The sequence below is a fragment of the Aquarana catesbeiana genome, linkage group LG05, assembly GCF_042186555.1.
Source record: "Aquarana catesbeiana isolate 2022-GZ linkage group LG05, ASM4218655v1, whole genome shotgun sequence".
Taxonomy (NCBI): Eukaryota; Metazoa; Chordata; class Amphibia; order Anura; family Ranidae; genus Aquarana; species Aquarana catesbeiana.
The window spans coordinates 578,611,320-578,636,959 of record NC_133328.1 but is presented as its reverse complement, the minus strand read 5'-3'; the positions used below and the strand labels follow the sequence as shown (position 1 = coordinate 578,636,959).

Sequence of the window (25,640 nt, the reverse complement as noted above, 5' to 3'; positions counted from 1 at the left end):
TGCACGTATTTACTTTATAGAACAGTCCCAACCCCCCTTTTCTGTGAGTTTTAATTTTGTTGGATTTCACCTTGGTAACTCTGAGTTACCAACCCAAAACAAGTGGACAGATCAGAAAGGTAAAAAAAAGTCAAGTCCCTATTTACATGCAGAACAAACATATAAATACGGGGTTGTGACTTAAAAATATTAAAGCAAGGGCAGCCTACATCCATAACAGGTTTCCTTTGAGGTGAACCTTTTATCAGGCTTTGTGTAGTTCACAATCACCCTGCAGCTTGTGTTGTGTTATGACTCTTTTAGCTAAATGGCACCATAAAACACTATTGCCTCTTAAATTTCCACTTTGCAGTGCTTATAGTGAACATTTCACAAACATTGGCAATGTAAACGAAGCAGGTGATGAAAAAAATGGCTAAGCTGAAGTTACCTCCAGAAAAAACGCATGTTAGAATGATTGCAAGATCCAGAGATATCAGTAATGAAAGATATGTACAGATCTCAACCCTTCTTCCAAACTTTGAGCTTAGCCCTTCCTTCCAGGGGTGCCTCTTGGTCCTCTAACTGGATAGGTAGGTTCACTGATCAGTAGGACATCTCAGGAGTCAGTCTGGTGGAGCTAAGCTTGAATTTACAGAAAAGGTTTAAGCGAAACTAATCTCTCTCAATCAACATTTTCATACCGTTCAGTAAAGTAAATACTATAACGCCTCAAGAAATTAATTCTATAGGTAAGCATCCAGACGGAGCCAACTGACAACCAGAGCTGCCAATTATGATTTCAAGAGCCTCAGCTACCTATTAGTGAAGTTTAGGAGATGAGGTGAAAAAGGTACCGTGTGTCATTCATAAGTAGATGGAATAGTCTCCTATTGAGTGTGGCAAAGAGGGTTAAGATAGAAGAAGGGAAAAATTTCATACCACCTTACTAGTCTGTGGGGTACCTTGAAGATAAAAGGCAGGGTAATAGATCAACAGATTAGTGTATTGTACTGTGCAAAAAAAAATTCAAAAGAAACTTCCTTCAGTCACGGTAGTTTGAACTCAAGGCCAGAAAATCTAGGCATTGTCTGTGTTCATGATATCCAAGTAAGCAGAAGTTATTTTATTGTGAATCCAACACATCCATATTTTATGATACATGGTCATTCTGTCTTGGGAGAAATTAAAGTAGATCTAAAGCCTAAACATTTTTTACCTTTATGCATTCCCTGCATTAAGGTAAAAAAATGTTTAGGTAATAATATAACCCCCCTACCTTTACTTATACTTACCCAAGCCCTTACTTGATCCAGCGCTGTGCCCTGCCCATCTTTAGCAGCTTTCTGTGTCTATGGACCTAGACAGGTGGGCCTGAAGCGTCTTTCTATGGTGGCACACCATGAAGTGGATTAGCCAGAAGTACGTACCGGCAGGGGACCCCAGAAGAGGAGGATCAGGGCCGCTTTGTGCAATTCTATTGCAGGTTCAACCATGGGTTGAAGGAAAGCAAATCACTTGATTCCCCCATCAACATAGTGTTGATGGGTGAATCCCTCATGCTGTGCTATTGTATTCTGGCATTGCAAGGTCCCCCCCCTTCCCCCTTCGTCAGAATACACAGAATACAGATTGACTTCAGTACAACCAATCTGCCCATAGATGGATTGAAATTTGGCCATTTTATTCTTGTGGGGTTTGATTTTTTTAAACAAAGTAACTAAAAGCCTTATGTAAATGGGTAAAAAAGGTTGCAGGGTGCTTATTCGGGACAGTTTGAATTATGTACAGGAACTTAAGAAGCACAGTCATTTTCAAAGCCACAGCCCTTCGGAACCACGAAAAACAGAACCTGTCTCAACTATTAAGGTCCTGTTGCAAGGTTTTAGGAAAAGGCAAACTGTATTCCCAAGTTTGTAATGGCTCCAGATTTCCAGGTGAAGAGCAAATGGGACTGGCAGTGTAAAACCACCTCAGGAGGCAAAGTGACGTTAAGTGAATATTGGAGTAATTTATCTTCAAATTGGAAATCAAGCCAAAGAGCTTCAGCTCCTTTATATGGTTAGGGATAGTGGTCCTGGGTTTCAGCATCATCTGTGTAGGCCACAATTTGTATATTTTATGTAAAGTGTGAACTAAAGAGGACATCCCTGTCTGGTCCTGTTCCTTGTAGAGAAGGCGTCTGATTTGATTTGTGGGGACATATATAGGGCTTGTATTCGAGCACACGTTTTTTTTTTTTTTTTTGTACCCAATCCACTAGCCACAAGAAATTGCTGCCATGTGGTCCCAGGCCACTCTGTCAAACCACTTCTCGGCATTGATGGAGAAGAAGAAGCCTCTTAGAGTTTGTGGTCAGTTAACGGTGAACATTAAAAGATTTCATGGTATTATTGTGGGCTTCTCTACTAGGGTTAAACTCTACTAAGATTTTTGCATACAGTTTTTCAAGTGAACATTGCGAATGGAAATTGGTCTGTAATTTGTCATCAATGTGTGGGATCTTTATCTGGTTGGAGTGGTCGTCAGGTAATAGAATGTTTCTTAATAACCAGTGGACTGCTGGGCAATATCTGTTGTCTTACAGTGAGCTGTCCCCCTGTTTGCATTCAAAAGGGTATTTTTGGCCTGTGTTTTCTTGTGAGCTGCTTCTAATGTTTGCAACCCGGGTCGTAAGGGCAGCTATTTGTGCCTGTTACTCTTTTTTTCATTTGGAGGACAAAGCGATACGTTTGCCTCTGATGATGCATTTATAAGCTTCCCATTGACTAAGCGTGGAGGTGTCTGGAGTAACATTAATTTCAAAAAAGTATTCATGTAGTTTAGTCTTGAGGGTCTGTAGGTTAAGGGGATAACTCAGTAAAGAAGTGTTAAACTGCCACAATATGGTATGGTGTTGACAATCTGGGAGGAGTCATCGTAACGGGATGGTGATCAGACATGAACATGGGTTCAATTGTTGACCATTGTAGATAAATTAAGGCAGGTTAAGAAAGGAAAAAATAATCCAGTCTAGAGTATGTTTGGTGTGGCAGGGAAAAGAACGTGTGATATTATTATTATTATTTATTACTATTTTTTTTTTTTTTACGTTTAGCTGTTTGCCAAGCGTCATGAACAGTCAGGGTAGAAAGATGAGATTTGATTTGCTGTAAGGTATGGCATGGCATGGCATGGTATGGTAAATAAATGGGGCTGTTGGAAGGGTCCAGGAGAAGATCGATTGGAGGATTAAGGTCGCCCCTATTAGCAGCCCAAGTTTGAAAGTGGTTCGGAGGTCACCAGTTATAACTTTTTTTTTTTTTCTTTTTTACATTTCTTCAGTTACTTTCCAGTTTTTGTCCTACATTTGTCCTAAATTATGTCCTACATCCCAGGAGTTCTCATGGACATTTATTCTTTCAATTGGAGAAGTTTCTTTCTTTCTTGGCTAAGTGCACCCTCCTGACTCCCTGTCTGAGCTGAGGGCTGATAAATTCCAAGAAGCAAACGCTAGATGAATAATTTGCATTTTTTTACTCATAAAGGCCACAGCTAGAAATGCTGGGGGGGGGGGGGGGGGGTCAAAGTAATTTCTAAAGAAAATAAAGCATGGAAACATGGATGGATGGGGGAGTTTGCTGTGAATATTAAAATGAATTGATAAGCGTTTTCAGTTTGTGGTGCTCAGACAGTGTAGCTCCACTTTAAGATTTAGATACAACATACAACTTGCACAGCCTGTATCTCTGAATGTTTTTGTTTTTTAAATTTTTATTTTAAAAATGCAGTTTTTAATGAAGGTGACCTTGGTCTATTGCTAATATAAAAGTCCACCTTCTAAACCAGAAATACCAGTCTATGCTGGTGTTCATAGTTCATAGTGAAGGTGACCTTTGATTTTACATCTCCTGGGCTAATGTGTAACCCTCATCCTAAACCTTGTGGATGAGTTAAAGTTAATCATATATTTCAGTTTATTATCAATCCAAGAGGGTATGCATTTTAAGTGTGTGTAAACTCTAACATTACATTTTCTCTTGTTTGCTCCCTGTTGGCTATAGCATTGCAAAATTTTTTATTATATCTGTTTTGAAAAGTGCAAAAAAAAAAACCCTCCGCGGTTTAGGAGATATTTACAATAAAGCCGTGCGCCGATGTCTACGGCGCATGCACACTTTAGAAAGGGCAGATCGTGCCGTTTCTTAAGGGGGTCATGCTGTGGCTAACGGCTCCCACGTATGTGTGGGAGTGACATCACACGACTCCGGCCAGTCACAGAGCCGGAGTTCGCGGCCCCGGAAGGCAGAAGGGTGAAGGTGCACGCTCGCTGATAGTGGGGACAGCGGTGACATCGCAGGCTTCGGTTTCAGGTGAGTGACACATAATGGGCTCCTATGCGCTGCATAGGAGCCCATTATGCTTTACCTTTGCAGGGAAATAAAGAGGAAGTAAAACCCATCAGGGTTTACTTCCTCTTTAACCACTTACGGACCGCCGCACGCCAATATAAGTCCCAATTTGAAGAGGAATATCGTTGTTATGGCAGCAGCTATCTGCCATAACCCCGCTATCCTCTTCTTCGGTTTCCGATAAGAGTGGTCTCTGTGGTGGATTTTCCGCAAGATCACTTTTATCGGCGGCGGGAGAGGAGGATGTTGCCCCCTGCTGGGTATGGAGACGAGTGAGGGGAAGATGGCCCCCTCCCGTCTCCATAACATTGCAGGGCGGAAGCGACGTCATAACGTCACTTCCGCCCATAGCTCTTAAAGGGCCTTTTTTTTTTTTAATTGCATTTTAGTATAAATCTGAGATCTGAGGTCTTTTTTGACCCCAGATCTCATATTTAAGAGGTCCTGTCATGCTTTTTTTCTATTACAAGGGATGTTTACATTCCTTGTAATAGGAATAAAAGTGACACCTTTTTTTTTTTTTTTTTTTTTTTAAAGAACAGTGTAAAAATAAAAGGTAAAATAAATAAGAAACATTTTTTCTTTTTTAAACGCGCCCCGTCCCGCTGAGCTTGCGCACAGAAGCGAACGCATACGTGAGTAGCGCCCGCATATCAAAATGGTGTTTAAACCACACATGTGGGGTATCGCTGCAATCGGTAGAGCAAGAGCAATAATTCTAGCCCTAGACCTCCTCTGTAACTCAAAACATGCAACCTGTAGAATTTTTTAAACGTCGCATATGGAGATTTTTAAGAATAAAAGTTTGTCGACATTCCACGAGCGGGTGCAGTTTTGATGTTTGGTATCAATTTACTCGACGTAACATTATCTTTAACAATATAAAAAAAAATTGGGCTAACTTTACTGTTGTCTTATCTTTTTAATTCAAATAAGTGTATTTTTTCCAAAAAAAAGTGCGCTTGTAAGACCGCTGCGCAAATACGGTGTGACAGAAAGTATTGCAACGACCACCATTTTATACTCTAGGGTATTAGAAAAAAATGTATAATGTTTGGGGGTTCTAAGTAATTTTCTAGCAAAAAAACAGTTTTTAACTTGTAAATAACAAATCTCAAAAAGAGGCTCGGTGCTTAAGTGGTTAAGCCCAGATCGCAGGTTCCCGACCCGCCATCTCCGAGCATTAGTGCGAAGAACAGAGCCGCCGCTAGGGGAAGCAGAGCCGATGCTTTCTGTATAGCGCCAGCTCCGTCACAGGCGGAGTGATACCAAATGTACTCCACCTGTGACAGGAAGCATCGGCTCTGCTCTCTACTGCAGCTGCATGCTTCTGTCACAATTATGCTTGGGGATGGCGGGTCGGGACACAGGAACCTGTGATCTGGGACAGCAGCCACCAGTATCAGTACCAGACACCAGTACCAGCCAGTAGTACCAGTCATCAGTACCAGTACCCGCCAGCAGTACCAGTACCCCCCATCCGTACCAGTCATCAGTACCAGCCAGCAGTACCAGTACCCACCATCCGTACCAGTCATCGGTACCAGCCAGCAGTACCAGTAGCCGCCAGCAGTACCAGTCATCAGTACCAGTACTCACCAGCAGTACCAGCCTTAGGCCCCTTCCACATGATCGGTCCGATCGGGTCCACCTGTCTGTTTTTCAGGTGGACTCAAACGGACTCTCCATTCACCTTCATAGAGCGGCAGATGTAAACGGACTCATGTCCTTTTTACACCCGCCTATCTGCAATCCGATCTCCTTAAAAAAAAAACAGAAGGGGATCTGTCCCCTTCTGTCTGGGCGGATCGGAGGGCCCTTAGGGTAAGAGCAAGTTGCATCCGTGTCTGCTCTACATATGCAGAGTGGACACAGACCTGCCATCCCCCTTTACGCTCATTGTGGCCCGCGACCAGCTTCCAAGTCGATAAAGTGGCCCTCGCTCCTCAAAAGGTTGAGCACCCCTGACATACATGCACTCTTAGCCGTTGGAAAATTGATGGAAAACATTCAGTTTAATGAGTTCATATTATGATTAATTTATTATGCAAGAACCTTGTCAAACATAAAGCTTCAGTTATATTGTCAGAGAGGTGTCAAGATTTTGGTATATAGTTTAACCACTTGCCGACCGACTTCTGTACATATATACGTCGGCACTTTGAAGATGGATAACGGTAACGGCAGCAGCTGCTCGTGTTTACGATGATGGTGGTCTCTACGGCGGATTCGCCGCAAGATCCCCGTTGGCGGCGGGAGAGGGGCCCCCCTTCTCCCGCGGCCTCTGCCGCTTACCGGAGCCGTCGGCAGTGGAGGAGGTGATCGGGTCCTATCCGTGGCTGGGTATGGAGATGAGTGAGGCTAAGATGGCCCCCACCCATCTCCATACCATAGCAGGACGGAAGCGACGTCAAAACGTCACTTCCGACCCCAGTTCTCATATTTAAGAGGGCCTGTCATGCTTTTTTCTATTACAAGGGATGATTACATCCCTTGTAATAGGAATAAAAGTGACCAAAATTTTAAAAAAATAAATAAAATCAAGTAAAATTAAATAAGAAATTTTTTTTTTTAAAGCGCCCTGTCCCGATGAGCTTGCGCACAGAAGCGAACGCATACGTGAGTAGCGCCCGCATATGAAAACGGTGGTCAAACCACACATGTGAGGCATCACCGCGATCGTTAGATCGAGAGCAATACTTCTAGCCCTAGACCTCCTCTGTAACTCAAAACATGCAACCTGTAGAATTTTTTAAACGTCGCCTATGGAGATTTTTAAGGGTAAAAGTTTGACGCCATTCCACAAGCGGGCGCAATTTTGAAACGTGACATCAATTTACTTGGCGTAACATTATCTTTCATAATATAAAAAAAAGTGGGCTAACTTTTACTGTTGTCTTATTTTTTTATTCAAAAAAGTGATTTTTTTTTCCAAAAAAAAGTGCGCTTGTCAGACCGCTGCGCAAATAAGGTGTGAAAAAGAGTTTTGCAATGACCGCCATTTTATTCTCTAGGGTGTTAGAAAAAAAACAATATATAATGTTTGGGGATTCTAAGTAATTTTCTAGCAAAAAAAAACTGTTTTAAACTTGTAAACACCAAAATCTCAAAACGAGGCTAGTCCTTAAGTGGTTAAGAAAATAAGATCACTTAAAATTATATATATATATATATATATATATATATATATATATATATATATAGCACTTTTTTTTTTTTTTTTTTAAATATTTGCTGGTAAAAAAAAAAGTGCATAAGTTTATTTTTCTTAGGATTATGCAGCACATTGCACCCATGATTAGCAGATCGCAGGTGCAATGGCATGCTCCTGCAGAATCTGAGTACAACTTTTTGTCCGTACCTCATGTATGGACAGACATCTACTGAAGAGCAGGAAGAATCAATGAATTATGAGGGTGTTCACCAGTGCCCTTGCAGTTCATAGAGAACTACAAGCCATCTGCTGCGGTGGCAGACGAGACTTGTAGTTCATTCATTCACAGATAGCTATGAATGAATGATGCGGCTGTGTGGGCGGAGCCCCGCACAACTGCATTATTTTTAAATTGTCATAGCTGGTGTGGGGAGAAGGTCCCACCACCCACTGTCTTGGGGGTGCGGGCAGGTGCCCTTTAGTAATATGTTACACCCTAAATAGGAGTGGAACATGTTGTCAAAGGTTAACGTTGGCTGTAAAAGGCACTACAATATAAACTAAAACACCTGTGTGCTTAGGTTCAGATGGAAGCTGGGATTACATGACTAAGATCAGTTTTATTGCCCCACACCTAGCGCATGGAGTGTGGACAATGGCTACTTCCATCTGAGTGTTCCCACGTCTTTTTTTACTTTGTTACAGATACCTTGTGTCTTTTTTTATTTTTTTTTTTTATACAGTAAGTCATTTTATGAATGCGTTGCTCTGAAAGGATTGTACATGTTTTGTAATTGTGTGTTCTTTGGGTTATCCATTCACATGCTATGTTTTGCAAGTGGTGGTCCAGCATAGCAGTGCAAATCTGTAGAGAAGAAGCAGCTGAGAGGTTTATCATGTGACCAGTTTTCTTGCAGCAGATGTTTAGTAAGAATGTTTAGTGACTTGTATGGCATTATGGGTTAGCCATTGTTCTGTCAACCATGCTGAAGCACCAAAAATCCCAGCACACACTGCCATTAGAAGGCCACTGGTCATCCTTTCTCTACCTCTTATTTTAGTCTTTATCCACGCCATAAGATGCAGTTCTTAGCAATTCCGTTTTATCCAAAGAACCTCCCTGTGTGGGGTTGGTATTCTCAAGTACCCCTTGGCATCTGAACATTTTATGCTTTACTAACACTTTAGGAACACAACACACAATAGTAAAGCTTAAAGTGAACGATCACCTTGTAAAACGTTCTATTCAGTTTAAAATAGAAATGAAAGGTAAAACATTTTTGTATAAATATAAAAAAACATTAGAAATACTTTTTGTCATTTTTTTTTTTTTTTTTAATAAGTGATCACATGCCCTCTGTTCTCAACTGCATAAAAGCTGGGGGAGGAGAAGCAGCAGCACACTGAGCTTTCCAGTGAATGGCTGTGCAACGGGGGCGTGTCCGGACCAGTCTGATCATTGGAGAAGAGTACACAGAGTTCCCAGTATAGCTACAGAACTGACCATGGTGTGCTCTCCTGCTTAGTGTGGCCAGTTTTTAATAGGAAAGCAGAGGGACTAGCAGGAACCCCAGTGATTTCACACAAAGGAAGCAATATAAAGAGAACATTATACTTTCTCATATAAGTACATAGTACAGCAGGCACATATCGGGAATATGAAGTGTTGGGGTAACAAACGCTTTAACTAATTATTCCTAAAAATGTTCCCTCCCTCCTCCTCCTCCTAACTATCCTGCCTCACTGGTATAAAAAAAAATCTGTATACTTAACTTTTTCTATTCTGTCTGGTCACATGATCCTGCAACTCTGGCTACCCTGTGTAAGGGAGTGTTCAAACAGAGTTGTGAATACCCCAAAGCCATGACCATCCATAGGCAGCCATGGCCCAGCTGTTGTTGGCACTCCCTTCCTTTCCCCTGCAGCAGCTTCTCACTGACACAGGGGAGCCAGAGCTGCTGCATCATGACACATGACCAGATAAAAAAAAATAGGTAAGTACACAGATCTTTTTTATCAGGGTATGCAGGATAGATTGGAGGAAGGTGGAGGGTACATTTTAACAATAGTTAGTTAGGCTTTTCTTATACTTTAACTATTTCAATCTAGAAGGAATTGGTGAACATACTCTGTTATGTTCCAAAACTTAAAATGGGTTTCTGACTACTTCAACAGGTACCCCCAACCTGTCAAAAAAATTAAGCTTGGGTATCCTATAGCAAAACTATTTACTCATTTGATAATTAGTTTGTATTAGAATAGGATATTGTAGGACATTTAATAAGGCACCGCATCCTAATTTCGCATCGTACAAAAAAAAATATTTTGTGGGGTAAATCCCCTAGGACCAGCCTCGTTTTGGATTTTAGGTGTTTACAAGTTTAAAACGTTTTTTTTTGCTAGAAAATTACTTAGAACCCCCAAACATTATATATGTTTTTTTTTCTAACACCCTAGAGAATAAAATGGCGGTCATTGCAATACTTTTTTTTGCACCGTATTTGCGCAGCGGTCTTATAAGCGCACTTTTTTTGGAAAAAATTCACTTTTTTGAATAAAAAAATAAGACAACAGTAAAGTTAGCCCAATTTTTTTTTTATATTGTGAAATATAATGTTACGCCAAGTAAATTGATACCCAACATGTCACGCTTCAAAATTGCGCCCGCTCGTGGAATAGCGTCAAACTTTTACCCTTAAAAATCTCCATAGGCGACGTTTAAAAAATTCTACAGGTTGCATGTTTTGCATTACAGAGGAGGTCTAGGGCTAGAATTATTGCTCTCGCTCTACCGGTCGCGGCGACACCTCACATGTGTGGTTTGACCACCGTTTTCATATGCGGGCGCTACTCACGTATGCGTTCGCTTCTGCGCGCGAGCTCGTCGGGACAGAGCGCTTTAAAAATTTTTTTTTTTTTTTTTTTATTATTTATTTTACTTTATTTTATTTATTTTTTCACTGTTTTAAAAAAAAAAAAATTTGGATCACTTTTATTCCTATTACAAGGAATGTAAACATCCCTTGTAATAGAAAAAAACATGACAGGTCCTCTTAAATATGAGATCTGGGGTCAAAAAGTCCTCAGATCTCAGATTTATACTAAAATGCAAAAAAAAAAAAAAGTCGTTTAAAAAAATGACACAAAAAAAATTGTGCCTTTAAGAGAAGTGGGCGGAGCTGTCGTAATGATGTTGCTCCGGCCGTCACATGGTATAGAGACGGGTGGGGGCCATCTTGGCCTCACTCGTCTCAGTACCTCAGCAGTGACAGGTCCCGATCTCCTCCGCCGCTACCGACGACTCCGGTAAGCGGCGGAGGGTGCGGGAGAGCGGCGGGAGGGGGGGTGGCACCTCTCCCGCCGCCGATAACGGTGATCTCGCGGCGAACCCGCCGCAGAGACCACCGTTATTGTGTACAGAATCGCCGGCCCTAAAGATGGATACCTCGGTTGTGGCAGCAGCTGCTGCCGTTACCGAGATATCCATCTTTAAAAAAATGACGTACATATACAGTGAGCGGTCGTCAAGTGGTTATTCCTATATTATGTTTTATGTGTTGCTTTGGCACCCTAAATGTTCATCCACTTCATTATTATTTTTTTTTTTAATCCTCTCCTTTGATAAGTTCCTTGTTCTAGTTGGGGTTAGAGACCATTTCTGTGTATTATTGATTGGCCCCCAGCAAGAGATCATATATCACACAAATCAGCTGGGTTCCTAATTTTTTAAGTGAAAGGCAGACACTGAAGGTAACAAATAAATACTAATAATATAAATGGTGCACTATTCCCTGTGTTAAAGTAGGTAACACAATGTATTTGAATGAACAAAGTGACTGATGTGTACACAATAGTTTGTGAGGTAAATTGCCTTAATAGATTGAGACTGATACTAAATAGATTAGTGCATAAGTGACACTCCAAGGTGCTCAAAACAGTACATATGAATAAACAATCTATGTATGAAAAAATTATGCCTTATGTGACAAACAATTATATAGCACAAAGTTCATATTCATGAGGAAAGATGCAGCATGTGGAATCTTTTCAGACAGATTTCTGCATTAATCTCCTATGCTGAAAAGCGCTGAAATTTTGCAAGATGTCTACTGGATTCCACTTGTAAGTAATCTCCAATGACTTAAAACGTGATGTTTGATAAAGTAAAGTTGGCCTCTTACCAGATATGGTGGATCCCTATTATAGAGATCAGACTCGCTGTGGAATATGACCGCCTGTGTGGATATCACTCTCCTAGGTTTTTTCACAACCAAACACCTCCAAAGATTGAACTCAAAGAAAAGGAACTGACTCACTTCCATAGGCGTTCAGCTCATCCACATCGCAGCAATTAGCCAGTTTAAACTTCTCAGGGGGAATGATATGTAAACTTTTGCATCTGTTTAAATAAAGATAGAACTCCAAGATTCAGGAAATCCTATATAAGGAAAGAAAAAGCCTCAGTGTAAAACCGCATACATTTATTAAAATGCTTGTAAAGCTTGAAAAAATTGTCTGGTGACAATGTCATTCGTCCAACCAGTTGAGTGGCGCTACAAGGACTCTCCGATCCGATGTGTTTCCACAAAACTGTCGTCTACTGACAGACACTGAAGGTAAACTGATTTTATTAAAGTGTATGTAAATCCAAAAATTAAAAATTAAATATTTCTGGGTTTGTTCCTTTTAACCAATCGAAGTATAATCTTTTCTTTTTTTTTTTTTCTTTACAGCTATGTAGATTAAAAAACTTTTATCCTTTTCATTTGTATGCAGTCAATGATCATGTCTTTAGTAAGGTTACAGTGTTCACTGTCCTGTTTGTAATGCTGTAGCAACACGCGTGTTGCAACATTCTGTAATTCTGGCCAACCAGCGCACACCTTCTGCCTGAAAGGAAATTGCTGCTCGGCCAAGGAGCCTTGCTATCAGCCATTCAGGGGCTGCAGTAATACATCAGCTCCCCCAGCCCTTACCTTCACAGTACAAGACCAAGAGATGGCAGTCATGTAATCGAGAGAAACTCATTTAAAAAATGAATATATGTAACTATAGGTAAAGAATATAATGACAAGCAGGGGCGTAACTAGAAATAGCAGGGCCCCATAGCAAAATGTTGTATTGGTCCCCCCTGCAAACAGCCCCCCCCCCCACAGCTGCCCTAGTGTCAATGCAGCGTGACCTGTGCCCAATATAGCGTGACCTGTGCCCCATACAGCGTGACCTGTGCCCCATACAGCCCCACTTATGCAGAGGAAGGGGCAATCCACCCGGATCAGCAGAGAGCGGGATTGCCCGCTGTAATAGCTTTCATTTAAATTTCCTGTCTTCCCGGGGCTCATCGTCACATAGCCCCACCTCTTGGCCCGACGCCTTTGATGACGTCACATGTCCCGCATTGGATCGGTGTTCTGTCTATCAAAGGCACCCGGCAAAAAGGTGGCTCTATGTGATGTGAGCCCCGGGAACACTGGAAGTTCTAATGAAAGCTCTTACATCGGCAATTCAGCTCTCTGCTGATACGGACAGCTACCCTCTTCCTTTCCTCTCTCTTCCCCTGGCTGGGAGACTGTGCCGGCGGTGCTCTTATCCTCACTGGGCCCCACTCTGCTGTGGGCCCCATAGTGCCCGCCTGGGTCGCTATGGTGGTAGTTACGCCCCTGATGACAAGCATCAGAAACAACAAACCCATATTTGTATGAAATAGGAAAACAACCATCGTTCCATAGTTCGATCAAGAACATACAGGTGACCGAAAAACAGATCATAAAAGTAGGGGAAAAAACAGATCCACAACCAAAAAAAAAAGAAATTCCCAGCTCAACTTACCGACCAGCCTGCAACCAACCGAATTATCCTAACAGTATGAGTTAAAAACGGGTACAGTTTGCATACGTTTGCAAATACATGCTTAAGCTACAGAGCCCCGTCAAGGCAGCTCTTTTGAGAGCCTCCACAGTGGAAGCACATGTAATCCACTGTGGAGGCTCTCAAAAGAGCTGCCTTGACGGGGCTCTGTAGCTTACGCATGTGTGCAAACAAAACTCGTGTTGTTAATGCATACTGTTAGGATAATTCTGTTGGTTGCAGGCTGGTTGGTAAGTTGAGCTGGAAATTTCTTTGATTTTGTTTTGCATGCATTGTCCTTCCATATGCGCCTTGCTGCAAAGGCCAGTTATAGGTGAGGCAAAAAACAGATCCCTAAGAGCCCTTGCACACTGGGGCGGTTTGCAGGCGCTATTGCGCTAATAATAGCGCCTGCAAACCGACCCGAAAGTGCCGCTACTTTTATTCCAGTGTGAAAGTCCCGAGGGCTTTCACACTGGAGCGATGCGCTGGCAGGACGGTAAAAAAAGTCCTGCCAGCAGCATCTTCGGAGCGGAGTGTATGCCGCTCCTCCACCGCTCCTGCCCATTGAAATCAATGGGACGGCGCGGCTATACCGCCGGCAAAGTGCCTCTGCAGAGGCGCTTTGCGGTGGTTTTTAACCATTTCTCGGCCGCTAGCAGGGGGTAAAACCGCCCCGCTAGTGGCCGCATACCGACGGTAAAGCGCCGCTTACAATAGCGACGCAACGCAAGCAAGTGCCCCAGATATGGATCATGGTGCTATTTTAGTTATTTATAATCTGTATTTGTATAGCGCTAACAATTTACACAGCACTTTACATATTGTACATTCACATCAATCTCTGCCGACAATGAGTTTACAATCTAAGGTTCCTACTTCAAATGCATACATACACATACTAGGGCCAATGTGGGAAGAAGACAATTATCCATTCAGCATGTCTTTTGGCCTGTGGGAGGAAACTGGAGTACCCAAAGGAAATCCATACAAGCACAGGGAGAACATGCAAACTCCATGCATTATTTTTTAAAACAAAAATGGTCAGAAAATCATTAGTATTTGTCACAAAAATGATGCGTAGTTTATAAACATTGCTCTCCTATCTGATTTAAACACTATCACTTGTTTTGTCTAAATTGTAGCTATTTATAAGCTCTAGTTTAGTATTCTTGATGCTCTCTTCTTTATTTAGTGGTGTCATGGTCATGTCCCGATCTAACCAGTAGATGTCTCCAGTTAGTCATGTTCTGGTAGGGAATGGCGTACACACAAGCCAGGGATGCACACCAGTGCTAGTACTGTATATTGTCTATCAATGTAGAATAGACTCCCTCAAGAGCTGGTTTTAGCCAGCTTAGTAGATTGTTTAAAACAAAAAAAAGGCCTGGATTTTTTTTAAATTCACAAAATATATAACAGGATACTAATATTTATACAGTAGATGAAGTTGATCCAGGGAATATCTGATTGCCTGTTGGGGGATCAGGCAGGAATTTGTTTTCCCCCGTTGGAGCCAATTGGATCATACTTTTATTGTCTATGTTGTTGTTTTTCTTTTATATATCTATATTATTCACCCCCCTTGGCATTTTTAGTGTTTTGTTGCCTCACAACCTGGAATTAACATGAGTTGTTTGAGGATTTGCATCATTTGACAGAACATGCCCACAACTTTGAACATGTTTTTTTGTTTGTTTTTTTTATTGTGAAGCAAATGTCAAATAGGACAAAATAACAGAAAAGGTCAATGTGCATAACCATTTACCCCCCTAATGTCAATACTTTGTAGAGCCACCTTTTGCGGCTATCACAGCTCCAAGTCGCTTTGGATAAGTCTCTATGAGCTTGCCACATCTCACCACTGGGATATTTGCCCATTCCTCCTTGCAAAACTGCTCCAGCTCCTTCAAGTTGGATGGTTTGCGCTTGTGAACAGCAATCTTTACGCCTGACCACAGATTTTCTATTGGATTGAACCACTCAAGTGTTGCTTTAGCAGTGTGTTTGGGGTCATTGCGCTGCTGGAATGTGAACCTCCGTCCTTGCCTCAAATCACACACAGAGTGGTACAGGTTTTGTTCAAGAATATCCCTGTATTTAGCATCATCCATCTTTCCCTCAACGCTGACCAGTTTCCCAGTCCCGACTGCTAAAAAATGGATGGTGTTCTTTGGGTGATGTGATGTGTTGGGTTTGCTCCAGACATAACGTTTTCTTTGATGGCCGAAAAGTTAAATTTTAGTCTCAGACACCTTCCTCCATACATTTTGGGAGTCTCCCACATGCCTGTCGCAAACTCAAAACGTGCCATTTTGTTTTTTTTTTGTTTTGGCTGAAAGTAATGGCTTTCTTCTGGCCACTCTGCCCTAAAGCCCAACTCTATGGAGCGTACGACTTATTGTTGTCCTATGTACAGATACTCCAGTCTCTGCTGTGGAACTCTGAAGCTCCCCCAGGGTTACCATAGGTCTCCGTGCCGCCTCTCTGAATAATGCCCTCCTTGCCCGGTCCGTGAGTTTTGGTGTGCGGCCGTCTCTTGGCAGGTTTGCTGTTGTGCCATGTTCTTTCCATTTGGTTATGATAGATTTGATGGTGCTCCTAGGGATCATCAAAGATTTTGATATTTTTTTTTTTATAACCTAACCCTGACTTGTACTTCTCAACAACATTGTCCCTTACTTGTTTGGAGAGTTTCTTGGTCTTCATGGCAGTGTTTGGTTAGTGGTGCCTCTTGCTTAGGTGTTGCAGCCTCTGGGGCCTTTCAAAAAGGTGTGTATATGTAATGACAGATCATGTGACACTTAGATTGCACACAGAGGGGCATCATTTCACTAATTATGTGACTTCTGAAGGTAATTGGTTGCACCAGAGCTTTTGATGGGCTTCATAACAAAGGGGGTGAATACATACGCACATGTCAATTATCAGTTTTTTTATTTCTGAAAAATAGTTCTATGTATATATTTTTCGAATTTTACTTCACCAACTTAGACTATTGTGTTTTGATCCATCACATATAATTCAGATTTTAAAAATGTTGAACTAAAGGCAGTAATGTAACTAAATAGGTAAAAAGCCAAGGTGGGTGAATACTTTTGCAAGGCACTGTGTGTCCTTGTAATGTACATTTCTTTTTAACTAATAAATCTTTTGTACATATTTTAATCAGGCCAGCTTCAAGGTTTCACTATCAAACGGTTCTTTAGAGCTGTCTGACTTGTTGCTGACCAGTTACATATAATATGCTTTTTAACCTGTATTTGTGCAGAAGTGAGATGTACGCAGATTTCTTTGTCTTGGGCCCATACTGGCATACCTTTGCGCACACCTGTGAGAAGGGCTTTTCTATGCCTGCATGGGATACACAGGTGTTGCATGTGTACAGGCAATGCCATTCATGTTTGGGAAAAAGCAGCTGTGTCTGCAGCTGCTGCCTCCTAAAAGACATGAATGGGACTATATGTGCATCCCTTGCAGGCATAGATGGCCCTTCACAGAGGGTGTATGCAAAGGTACACTCGTGTAAATGGGGCCTTCTGTCTAGCTCCACTTTTCTGAACAGATCAATAAAGTTAAAGCTGAATCCCCCCCCCCCTCCCCAAAACCATTGCACATAACAGGTAAGTATAAAATGTTTGTTTATTTAAAAAAAAAAAAAAATCTTTTAGTGTCACTTTAAGCTAGCCATACACTGATATAGCTTTTATTGTTCAGCCTGCAAAGAAATTAACAGATTCCTTCATTCACACTGTACATCGTAGATGCAGTGGCTATTGTTTTTTGATGGCCGGCTCTCAAAACACCCGAACAGTTGTTGCATCTGATTGGATGTGGCCACTTTTCTGACAACAATTTTTTCGCCAGGCTCCTTCTATTTTTCAGATGGGGAATGTCAGGTGGGAGGCATCCAACAGGTCAACCCACTGAGCAAATTTTACTTGGAAATTGGTCGAAATCTGTACATTGCATAGCTAGCTTTTGTCTTTGTGGGTCACAAAACACACATGATTTAATTCATCGGCATGTTTCTCTCTCTCTTTCTCTATCTGTAACATGCCAAAGTAGCCAATGAGATTCAGACTTTTTCACCCAGTGTCATTTTCCAGCAGAGGTTTGAATATGATTGGTGGTCATATGGCAAAGGATGAAAAAGTTCTAGTTCCCTTGCTCTGCACCTCCACTTTCCCTGCTTTGGCTGGCAAGGCTTTTCCTGCATGTGATGTGTTGTGTACATATATTGGATATTTGCTGTGTGTTTTCTGACTTGTCTGCTTCTTTTACAGTGCTATGGAAAGCCATTCCCTCCTAAATCCAAACTTGCAGCAGGGGGAAGGAGTCCTGTCCAGCTTTCGCACCACTTGGCAGGAATTTGTGGAGGATCTGGGATTCTGGAGGGTGCTCCTTCTCCTCATTGTTATTGCTTTGCTTTCTCTCGGCATAGCTTACTATGTCAGCGGAGTACTGCCATTCGTGGAGAATCAGCCTGAACTCGTCCATTAGAGCAGTGATGCTTCCCACCTGTCATCCTTTTCTCGCACTGGCTGGATTTTGGCCACTGCTCTCCTAGATTGGACTTGTCTTAATCACCCTTTCTTCGTTACTGTTTAGGGGGACTCCAGGAAGCTTCTTGCTAAAGGTTATTGAAGGGATAGACTTCCTTTTGGATTTTGAACAAAGAATCTAGAGCAACAGAGTTGTTCCATATCATGGTGGCTTGGCAACATCGGGAAAACCAAATTGTTGGTTGACTCTTCAAGTGCCCTGAAGGTTTCCAGTGTAAATGGTCATTTGTGTTTTCACAAACATTTCATTCTTTCTCCAGAAGTGTTAAAACTGATATTCGGTTATATATTGTTTTGTGTTTCTATAATGGTTTTGTTTAGTTATTATTTCTTTTAATCAATAATCTTGTGATATCTTTGTTAACATGTCTTCAGTACAAACCTGAGAAAGCATTATAGGGTCAGTCTACCCCAGCTGATAATACACTTCAAAGTAGTAGCAGAAGATATAAAGGTAAACTTAGCACTATGGTCTTCTTCACATGGGTGGCAGCAGAGGGCATTTGACAGACGCCTGGGAGGTGATATGTCCCCTCCACACTGCCTCTTTAACGTTGAAAATGTAGCACCATTTACTGGTATTTGGTGGTGGTACTGCTCACCAAACATGACAGAGGGTTTCATTTTTGCCACGGCATGTGTACAGCCCTGACCAGACTCATGTTTTTCTTGAGGGAGCAATAAAACTGTTTTTGCCACCACCCTTGCTGCCTTTGTGAATGAGGCCAAAGTAAAAAGAAAAAAACAACTTGTTTCTCTCGGTCTCTAAATATATTGACATGGAAGCAGCCATATTTGTTTATGTATGCGGTCTCTGCTTCCTTCTTAATAACTTTGCTTCTTGGCTCAGCACACCTATAAGAATAACAGTTTTTTTTTTCTGCAGTCATTAAAGTATGTCTAGGCCTTAGGATAAAGATTTTATATATTGCAACTTGCCGATCCCTAAATGTGGTGGCTGCATTTGCTTTATTTTTTTCTGCAAGTACAGAAAAATACCAATTGATCTCTTGAGTCCTTGTAACTTCCTGTGAACTGAAATGAAATCTCAAATAATAGTATGAGCTTTCTTGGCTATCTTCTTCTGTGAACTACAGTTCCCCTTCCTCTGTATAATGGAGATGAGCTGCTTATAGTCCATATCAGGAGAGCAGTCTAGTGTGACCACACTGCTCCTTCATAGATACAGTTCAAGTAATCTGCATTGTCATCCTATGCAAGAAGTATGGTCCTGGCACGATTAGCAGGTGAAAATAAAGGAAAAAGAACACCAATACAATGCTAATGCATCGCTGAGTACTGGTAAGTTGCAGTGTGTAAATTTTTTGTTTTTGGGATTAAATATTGTGCATGCTAATAACCTTCATATATATATATATATATATATATATATATATATATATATCTCCACTAGAGGGATGATTTACAAATTTGTACAAAAATTATAATACAGGACAGCAAACCTTATAGCATAATACATTGCTTTTAGATACATTTTACAGTAATAACACAATATGCTTTCTTAAGACTGTCAGGGAGTTCTTAGGTTTTCACACCTGGTGTAGCAGTTGCATGGGGGCAACACTCCCGCCATTGGATCTTCAATTTATTTTATATTATTAAGAACAAAGAATGGAAAACAATTGTGAAGGACCTTGTTGTAGCAGGAGTCAGACTGGAACAGAATCTTGGAGATCTTGCAGTTTTGGCACATCCATGAGCGATGAGGAGAAAAAACCCTGTTGATCTGAACTGCAAAACTAATCAAGCAAGTGTAAGATAAATCACAACTGTATTGAAAAAATGTCCAAAGCCATGTTCTCTCTGAGTGAAGCTTGTTGATCTAACACAGGGATCTCCAAACTTTCTAAACAAAGGGCCAGCTTACGGTTCTTCAGACTTTAGGGGGGCCAGAGTGTGGCCAGTAAGTGTAGAAATGTCCTGGCAATAGTGGGGGTAAACAATGCCCCATCTTTAGTATTTGGGGGAGGAATAGTGCCCCGTCATTGGTGTCAGTGGGAGAAATTGTTCCCCATCAGAGCCAACGGGAAGTATGGTGCCCCATTGTTGGTGTCAGGGAGAGGAATAATGCCCCATTATTGATGTCAGTGGGAGGAATAGTGCCCCAAGGGCCAGATAAAGGCAGCCAAAGGGCTGAAGTTTGGAGACCCCTAAACTTTAGTACTTAACTACAATAGAGAAAATTCAAGTCATCAGTCTGACAGTGCTGCCCAATAGGCCTGTAAAAATCTCAGGACTAGTTGGATAAAAATACAAATCCTTTGACATATAAATCAGCACTCATATATATATTTAGAAGTTTGCCTGGTGATCAGTTGAGTGAACCAGCAGTAAAAGGGGAAAGCAGCACCTAGATCTAGCTGCACATGTACCTTCTGATGTCTGTATGAGCTCCTTAGGAACCCTGAGTTCTGGGTTGCTAAGATACGGAAATGGTACCTGAAATCTGAGGTCTGTTCTGCCACCCTTGCCTGTCTTTTCAGGTTTGCCACTACTGTGATAACCCATTGAGAAATTGGGGAGTGGAGACCAAGATTCCAAGTTCAGAAACTGAAGTCAATATTTACTAAAGTGTAACTAAAGGAAAAACTTTTTTTTTTAGGTTTGCATAAGTGGACATAGTATAGAACATCTGGCAGGTTTTATTGTCTGTGCCCCCGTTAGGGAGATTCACCCTCTCCATTTGTCCGGTTTACCATTATCATTGAAAGTAAACAAAAATCTCAAACTGCGGGTTGTCCCCAGAGCAGTAAAAATGGGGAAGTCTTCCAATGGGGACACTAGTTCTGGTGACCAGGGGGACCTGGCTATAAGACAGGAATCACCCCAATGGGACACAACTGGCAAAAAAAAAAAGACCTGGGTTATAACCCTCCCATACTTTATCCAAAATGAAAAAAAAGGTTTGCCTATAGTTATACTTTAAAAGAGAAGTATGGCCAAAGATTTTTAGGCCATACTTCTCTTGTGGGTCACAGGAGTGTACTTATTTTTGCTCTCCTGTGACTCAGAGTCAGCTGATAGGGGGCTGTTGCCTGCTATCCTCTGATGTAGCATAGCTGCTCCAGGCTCTGGTTGGCTCCTGACAATATTGTCGAGACCCCCCTAGTTGCCTGATTGACTGTTGGCTCTGTATGTCAGTCACTGCTCTCCGCTCAGAGTAGACTGAGAACTGAGTGATCAGCGGTCATGTAATTGCTCAGTTCTTGGGCTTAGAGCCAGCGTGGGACAGCTGCAGCATAGGGGTGAGTTTGGATGTTTTTTTTTAAACCCATACTTCTCATTTAAAGAGGAATCTCACCTGGCTGTGAGAAAACAAATTTTAACATATTTTTCACCATTTGCGTGGTATCTCTCTTTTTAATTTGAGTGAAAAATAAATCCATAGCTACAAGTACTGTAGCTGCTGACTTTTTGCCTCTTCCTACCATCTCCTGGTGGCCCTTGAAGTGTACATTAATACCAGAAAGTAGAGGAGCGCCTCGGTCACGTGACCACTGTGATTGGCTCTCACAGTGGTCACTTGATCAGAGGCCCATAATTCTATGCCCTAACTTCAGGGCTTCTGAGCAGCTAATTATTTTCCTGGAAGGTATGTACGAACAGCTCTAGGGGCTGCTTTTGTACTCTGTTAGCTTAGCGTATTCAAACTATGTACCATTTACTGTAATTATCAGGAAGGACTGTGGCCATGCAGGGTCCTGCACCATTTCAACAGCTTGGCTCAGCTCAACATAGGGTCTTTGTGGAGTATTTACCTCCATGTCACATCAAGCGATAATCAATAATGAAACCTTGAAAATTTCCAATGATTGGGGGTTGGGATAGAACACTCCCAGTCTCCAGCCTATCGATAACCTGCAAAAAGTGAATTCCCCTTTCAATTCTAACAGTGTGCTTTTTCTTGAACAGCTAATTGGGAATGGTGTGTTCTATTTAGTCATTGCGTGTCATTAGTTAGGTGACTTATGGAGTGTTTTATACTGCTAAAGCATTCTTTGCCAGTCGCTCTTCCCCGATTTATGACATAGAAGGTGACTGATCCACTGCAACTAAAGCAACATATTGCAGTGGATGGTTTTTTACCACGTTCAAGCAGTTCCGCAGAGAAGCCTTGCATACAATACAATAATAGCAATATAAAATGAATCATATTAAAGTCTATGTAAACCCAATCACTACAATACCACATAAGCTTTAAAATGTTTATGTAGTTTTAAAAAGTTATTTTCAATACTTTTTTTTTTTTAATCCTGTAGCTTTTTATTAAAATAATGCCTGGTGATCCTGGGTAGTCCTTTTTCAGGCACTTCCTGGTTTAGGGCGACAACACTTTCTCCCTGTCTCCCAATAGTGCTCTTATGTTGTCACGCTATCAAATAGGCTTCTGGTGGAGACTACATGTGGCTGGTTTAGCACACATTATGCAGGCATGGTCCATTGTTGTCAGCATCAGTTAACCCATCCAGAGAAATGTTATATAGCCAGCTGTCACTGGAGTGCATGTAGGCAGAAAAAGGCTGCAGGAGATCAGCAGCACTTATGATGTAATTAAGAATGAAAGAAAGGTAAAAACAAGTATTTTATTTAAAAAAAAAAAAAAAAGCCAATTATTTAAGATACATGGTGCTTTAACAAACCTGCTTTTATTAAAAAAGACTGCTGTGTGTTACTCATCTGACTTTACCCTTTGGAGTTGGATTACTTACCATCAATAGCTGTTAATTATCATGAGTTGACGTGTCAAGTGACCAAGGATAGCAGCCCTGAAAATGAATAGTCTAACCAAAAGTGGTATTCTAGGTGTGGATGAAGTTTAGTGGCCCGATTTATCTGCTGGCCTCTCTTGGGGTCTCCAGCAGAAACATCTACCTGCTATCGTTCCCAGATTTGGCCAGTGTAGCATTAAGGGCTCATTTACACTTCAACTTCAACACTCATGAAAGCACCTACCTCTTCAACATGTGTTTTTGATGCTTCGGTGGTGCTTTTTTAAAGCTTGGGAGATGCCCTTTTGGGTTGACTGATACTTATTGTTTTATGTCATCTGATAATAAAGTCGCAGTGCATTGAAAACACAACCTTATACAAGTTGTAAAATTCATTCTGATAGGTTGTCCAAGATAATACACCTTGTATAGTGTTCCTTAGAACAGGTAGACTTTTAACATTTTGTGATCCTTCCACCATTCCACAGTACTGAATGAGCGCAAGAAAATACCAATAAAACACATGATTGCAGGTCGGCAGTGTGTCCGGACCCCATTCCAACTTCCTTAATCAGATCTGCTGCTTCTACAACACAAATGTATTTTTTGATGAAGCTTAATAGTCAATCAGGTTTCACTTTCCTGTTGTCTGTAAAATGGGACCTTTGGTAAGGGTCTCACTGAATAAAGATTATGTATATAAAGCCTTTTCCACAGTTTTACAGCCCATATAGGATAACTGTTTTTGTATAGAAAATGTCAGCAGTATTTATTTATGTGTTGTTTTTAGTTGTTATTATATATTCCTGATTTTTTTCTGATATTGTAACTATAAACCTTATGTATGAAAAATACTTTTGCTTACTAGGTGTTTGCATTTTCTTTTTGTTTTGTAGCTGCAAATTTCAATTTTCAGTTATGTTATGTATCTCTGTAAAAAACTTAAGAATATATAAAGGTGTTGAATCCTTCAGTTGTGATCTCACGTCAGTGAACCTCCGCACATGACTTTATTACATTTAAATTTTCCCAAACTGGGCAGTTTTAACCACTTGACCACTGGGCACTTAAACCCCTTTCCTAACCCCTTTCAGCTTTCAGTGCTCACATATTGAATGACAATTACTGTTATAAAATTTTGCAAATGAGTAATTTTTCTTGATAAATGTTGGCCAAAATTTATACTGCTACATATGTTTGGTAAAAAATAACCCAAATCAGTGTATATTATTTGGTCTTTGTGAAAGTTTATAGTGTCTACAAGCTATGGTGCCAATTACTGAAAATTGATCACACCTGATGCACTTACGGCCTATCATTTTTGAGACGCTAAAGCCGGCCTTATATTATACAATTTTCCTATTCCATTTCCTTTAGATTTACCTTACATTATGTAGTGCAAGGACCTGCCTGATTGCATACAAATTGAAAGTCTTTAGGTTTTACCTCACGTTGTATGGTTTTGGTAAATTTATTTATATTTTTGGTAAGTTCTGCAAGAAAATTGTATAATGTATGGCCAGCTTAACAAGCCAGGAAAGTACAAATTACCCCCCCAAATGGCCCCTTTTTAGAAAGTAACATTCCAAGGTATTTAGTAAGAGGCATGGTGAGTTTTTTTTTTTTTTTTTTTTTTTTGAAGTTGTAATTTTCTCTCACAATTCTTTGCAAAATGAAGATTTTTTTTTTTATCCCCCCACGCTTCAGATCCAGCCCACAGCACTGCTGAACTCGATCTCTCCCCTTATAAAAAAAAAAAAACATCAATAAATGGTGTCTTACATGCTGTTCATACTCAGTCACTATGGCATTTGCTGCTCCCTATCTCCACCTTCTATCATGTCCCTAATTCAGCTGGGGATTATGCAGCTGTGGTGGCAACTCTGCACATGCTCAGTTCTCAGTGAGTTTCTATGCTGAGCATTCCCTCCCTATTACATCCCATGTGACTATAAAGTCAAGCGTGTAGGCGTATACACAGTGGTAAATGACAGCCCACTCACTCCCTCCTTCCTCCATGCTCACTAACCAGCTAAACAGAATGGGGGTGGGATATTACATGTAGATTGATAGAAGCTTCACCTCCCTCTTATTCTAAGACACAGGCTGCAAGGGCATGACACAGCCTGTGACTGTCAGAAATCCACCCACGCCATTTTATTTATTAATAAAGATTTGATTTCAAATATATATTTGTCTGATTTAAAATGGTTTATTGATATTAATTTATTTATTTTTACTCTGTATTCCAAAAGCTCTTTTTTTTTTTTTTTTTTTTTTTGAACACGTGACCAGCAGCAGAGGACTAGAAGCTCCCCCTGATTGTTTCCCTGCAGACAGGCTGGGAGAGATCTGGGTCATGTGACAGCTGTTTATCGATTTATCGATTAGGAAAAAGGTACTCGGATGTTTTTTTTTTTTTTAAATAAAATAATTAGTGTCATGTACATACAGAAATAGAAGGGGCAATGTAAATTAAAGTGATACTAAACACACACTGTTTAAGTGCTATAGATATTGGGTTTCCAAGAGAGCCAGGCAACTATCATTTTTATAAAGCATTGACAGCCTACTATATTTCCCTTAGTACAGTTTGTCTGTAAAGCCAGGCACTTATGAAGTAGATAATTACAAAAATAATGACATGCTTGGCAGTGTTATAAGGATGTGATAATCAGTACGTGGGATGACAGTCTTGGTGGCTCACAGTACACACTGTGCTGAATTTGCTGGAAACCAGCAATTGATTTATTACTAAGGCTCACTGTGTTTACTTAGTGTAATATCTAACTTTAGTAAACATTAGATTTCGTTTAATAGTTTGTTCCAAATAGCATTTCAGGGCTATCAATGAAAAAATGTATATTTACACTGATAATAATTAAACCCTTCTAGACTCCGGGGATGCAGATGATATTAACATTTAACTACTGGGTTATCCATTGTCAAAAATTGACTTCTATTAGGATGTTCT

The 25,640-nt window shown here is 40.9% G+C and overlaps 1 protein-coding gene across 4 annotated transcripts in view; it reads left to right on the top strand.

The window, feature by feature from the left end:
- The window catches only part of ANKRD46 (ankyrin repeat domain 46), a 47,030-nt gene extending 22,174 nt beyond the window's left edge, over window positions 1–24,856 (top strand). For 3 of the 4 annotated variants that reach the window (XM_073632046.1, XM_073632047.1, XM_073632043.1), the window contains one exon: window positions 17,658–24,856. In XM_073632046.1, coding sequence (XP_073488147.1) covers window positions 17,658–17,874 — 217 coding nt within the window. In that variant the 3' untranslated portion in view covers window positions 17,875–24,856. The remainder of the gene's footprint in view (window positions 1–17,657) is intronic. The other variant, XR_012244554.1, reaches the window with a different exon arrangement.
- Window positions 24,857–25,640: the final 784 nt, after the last annotated feature.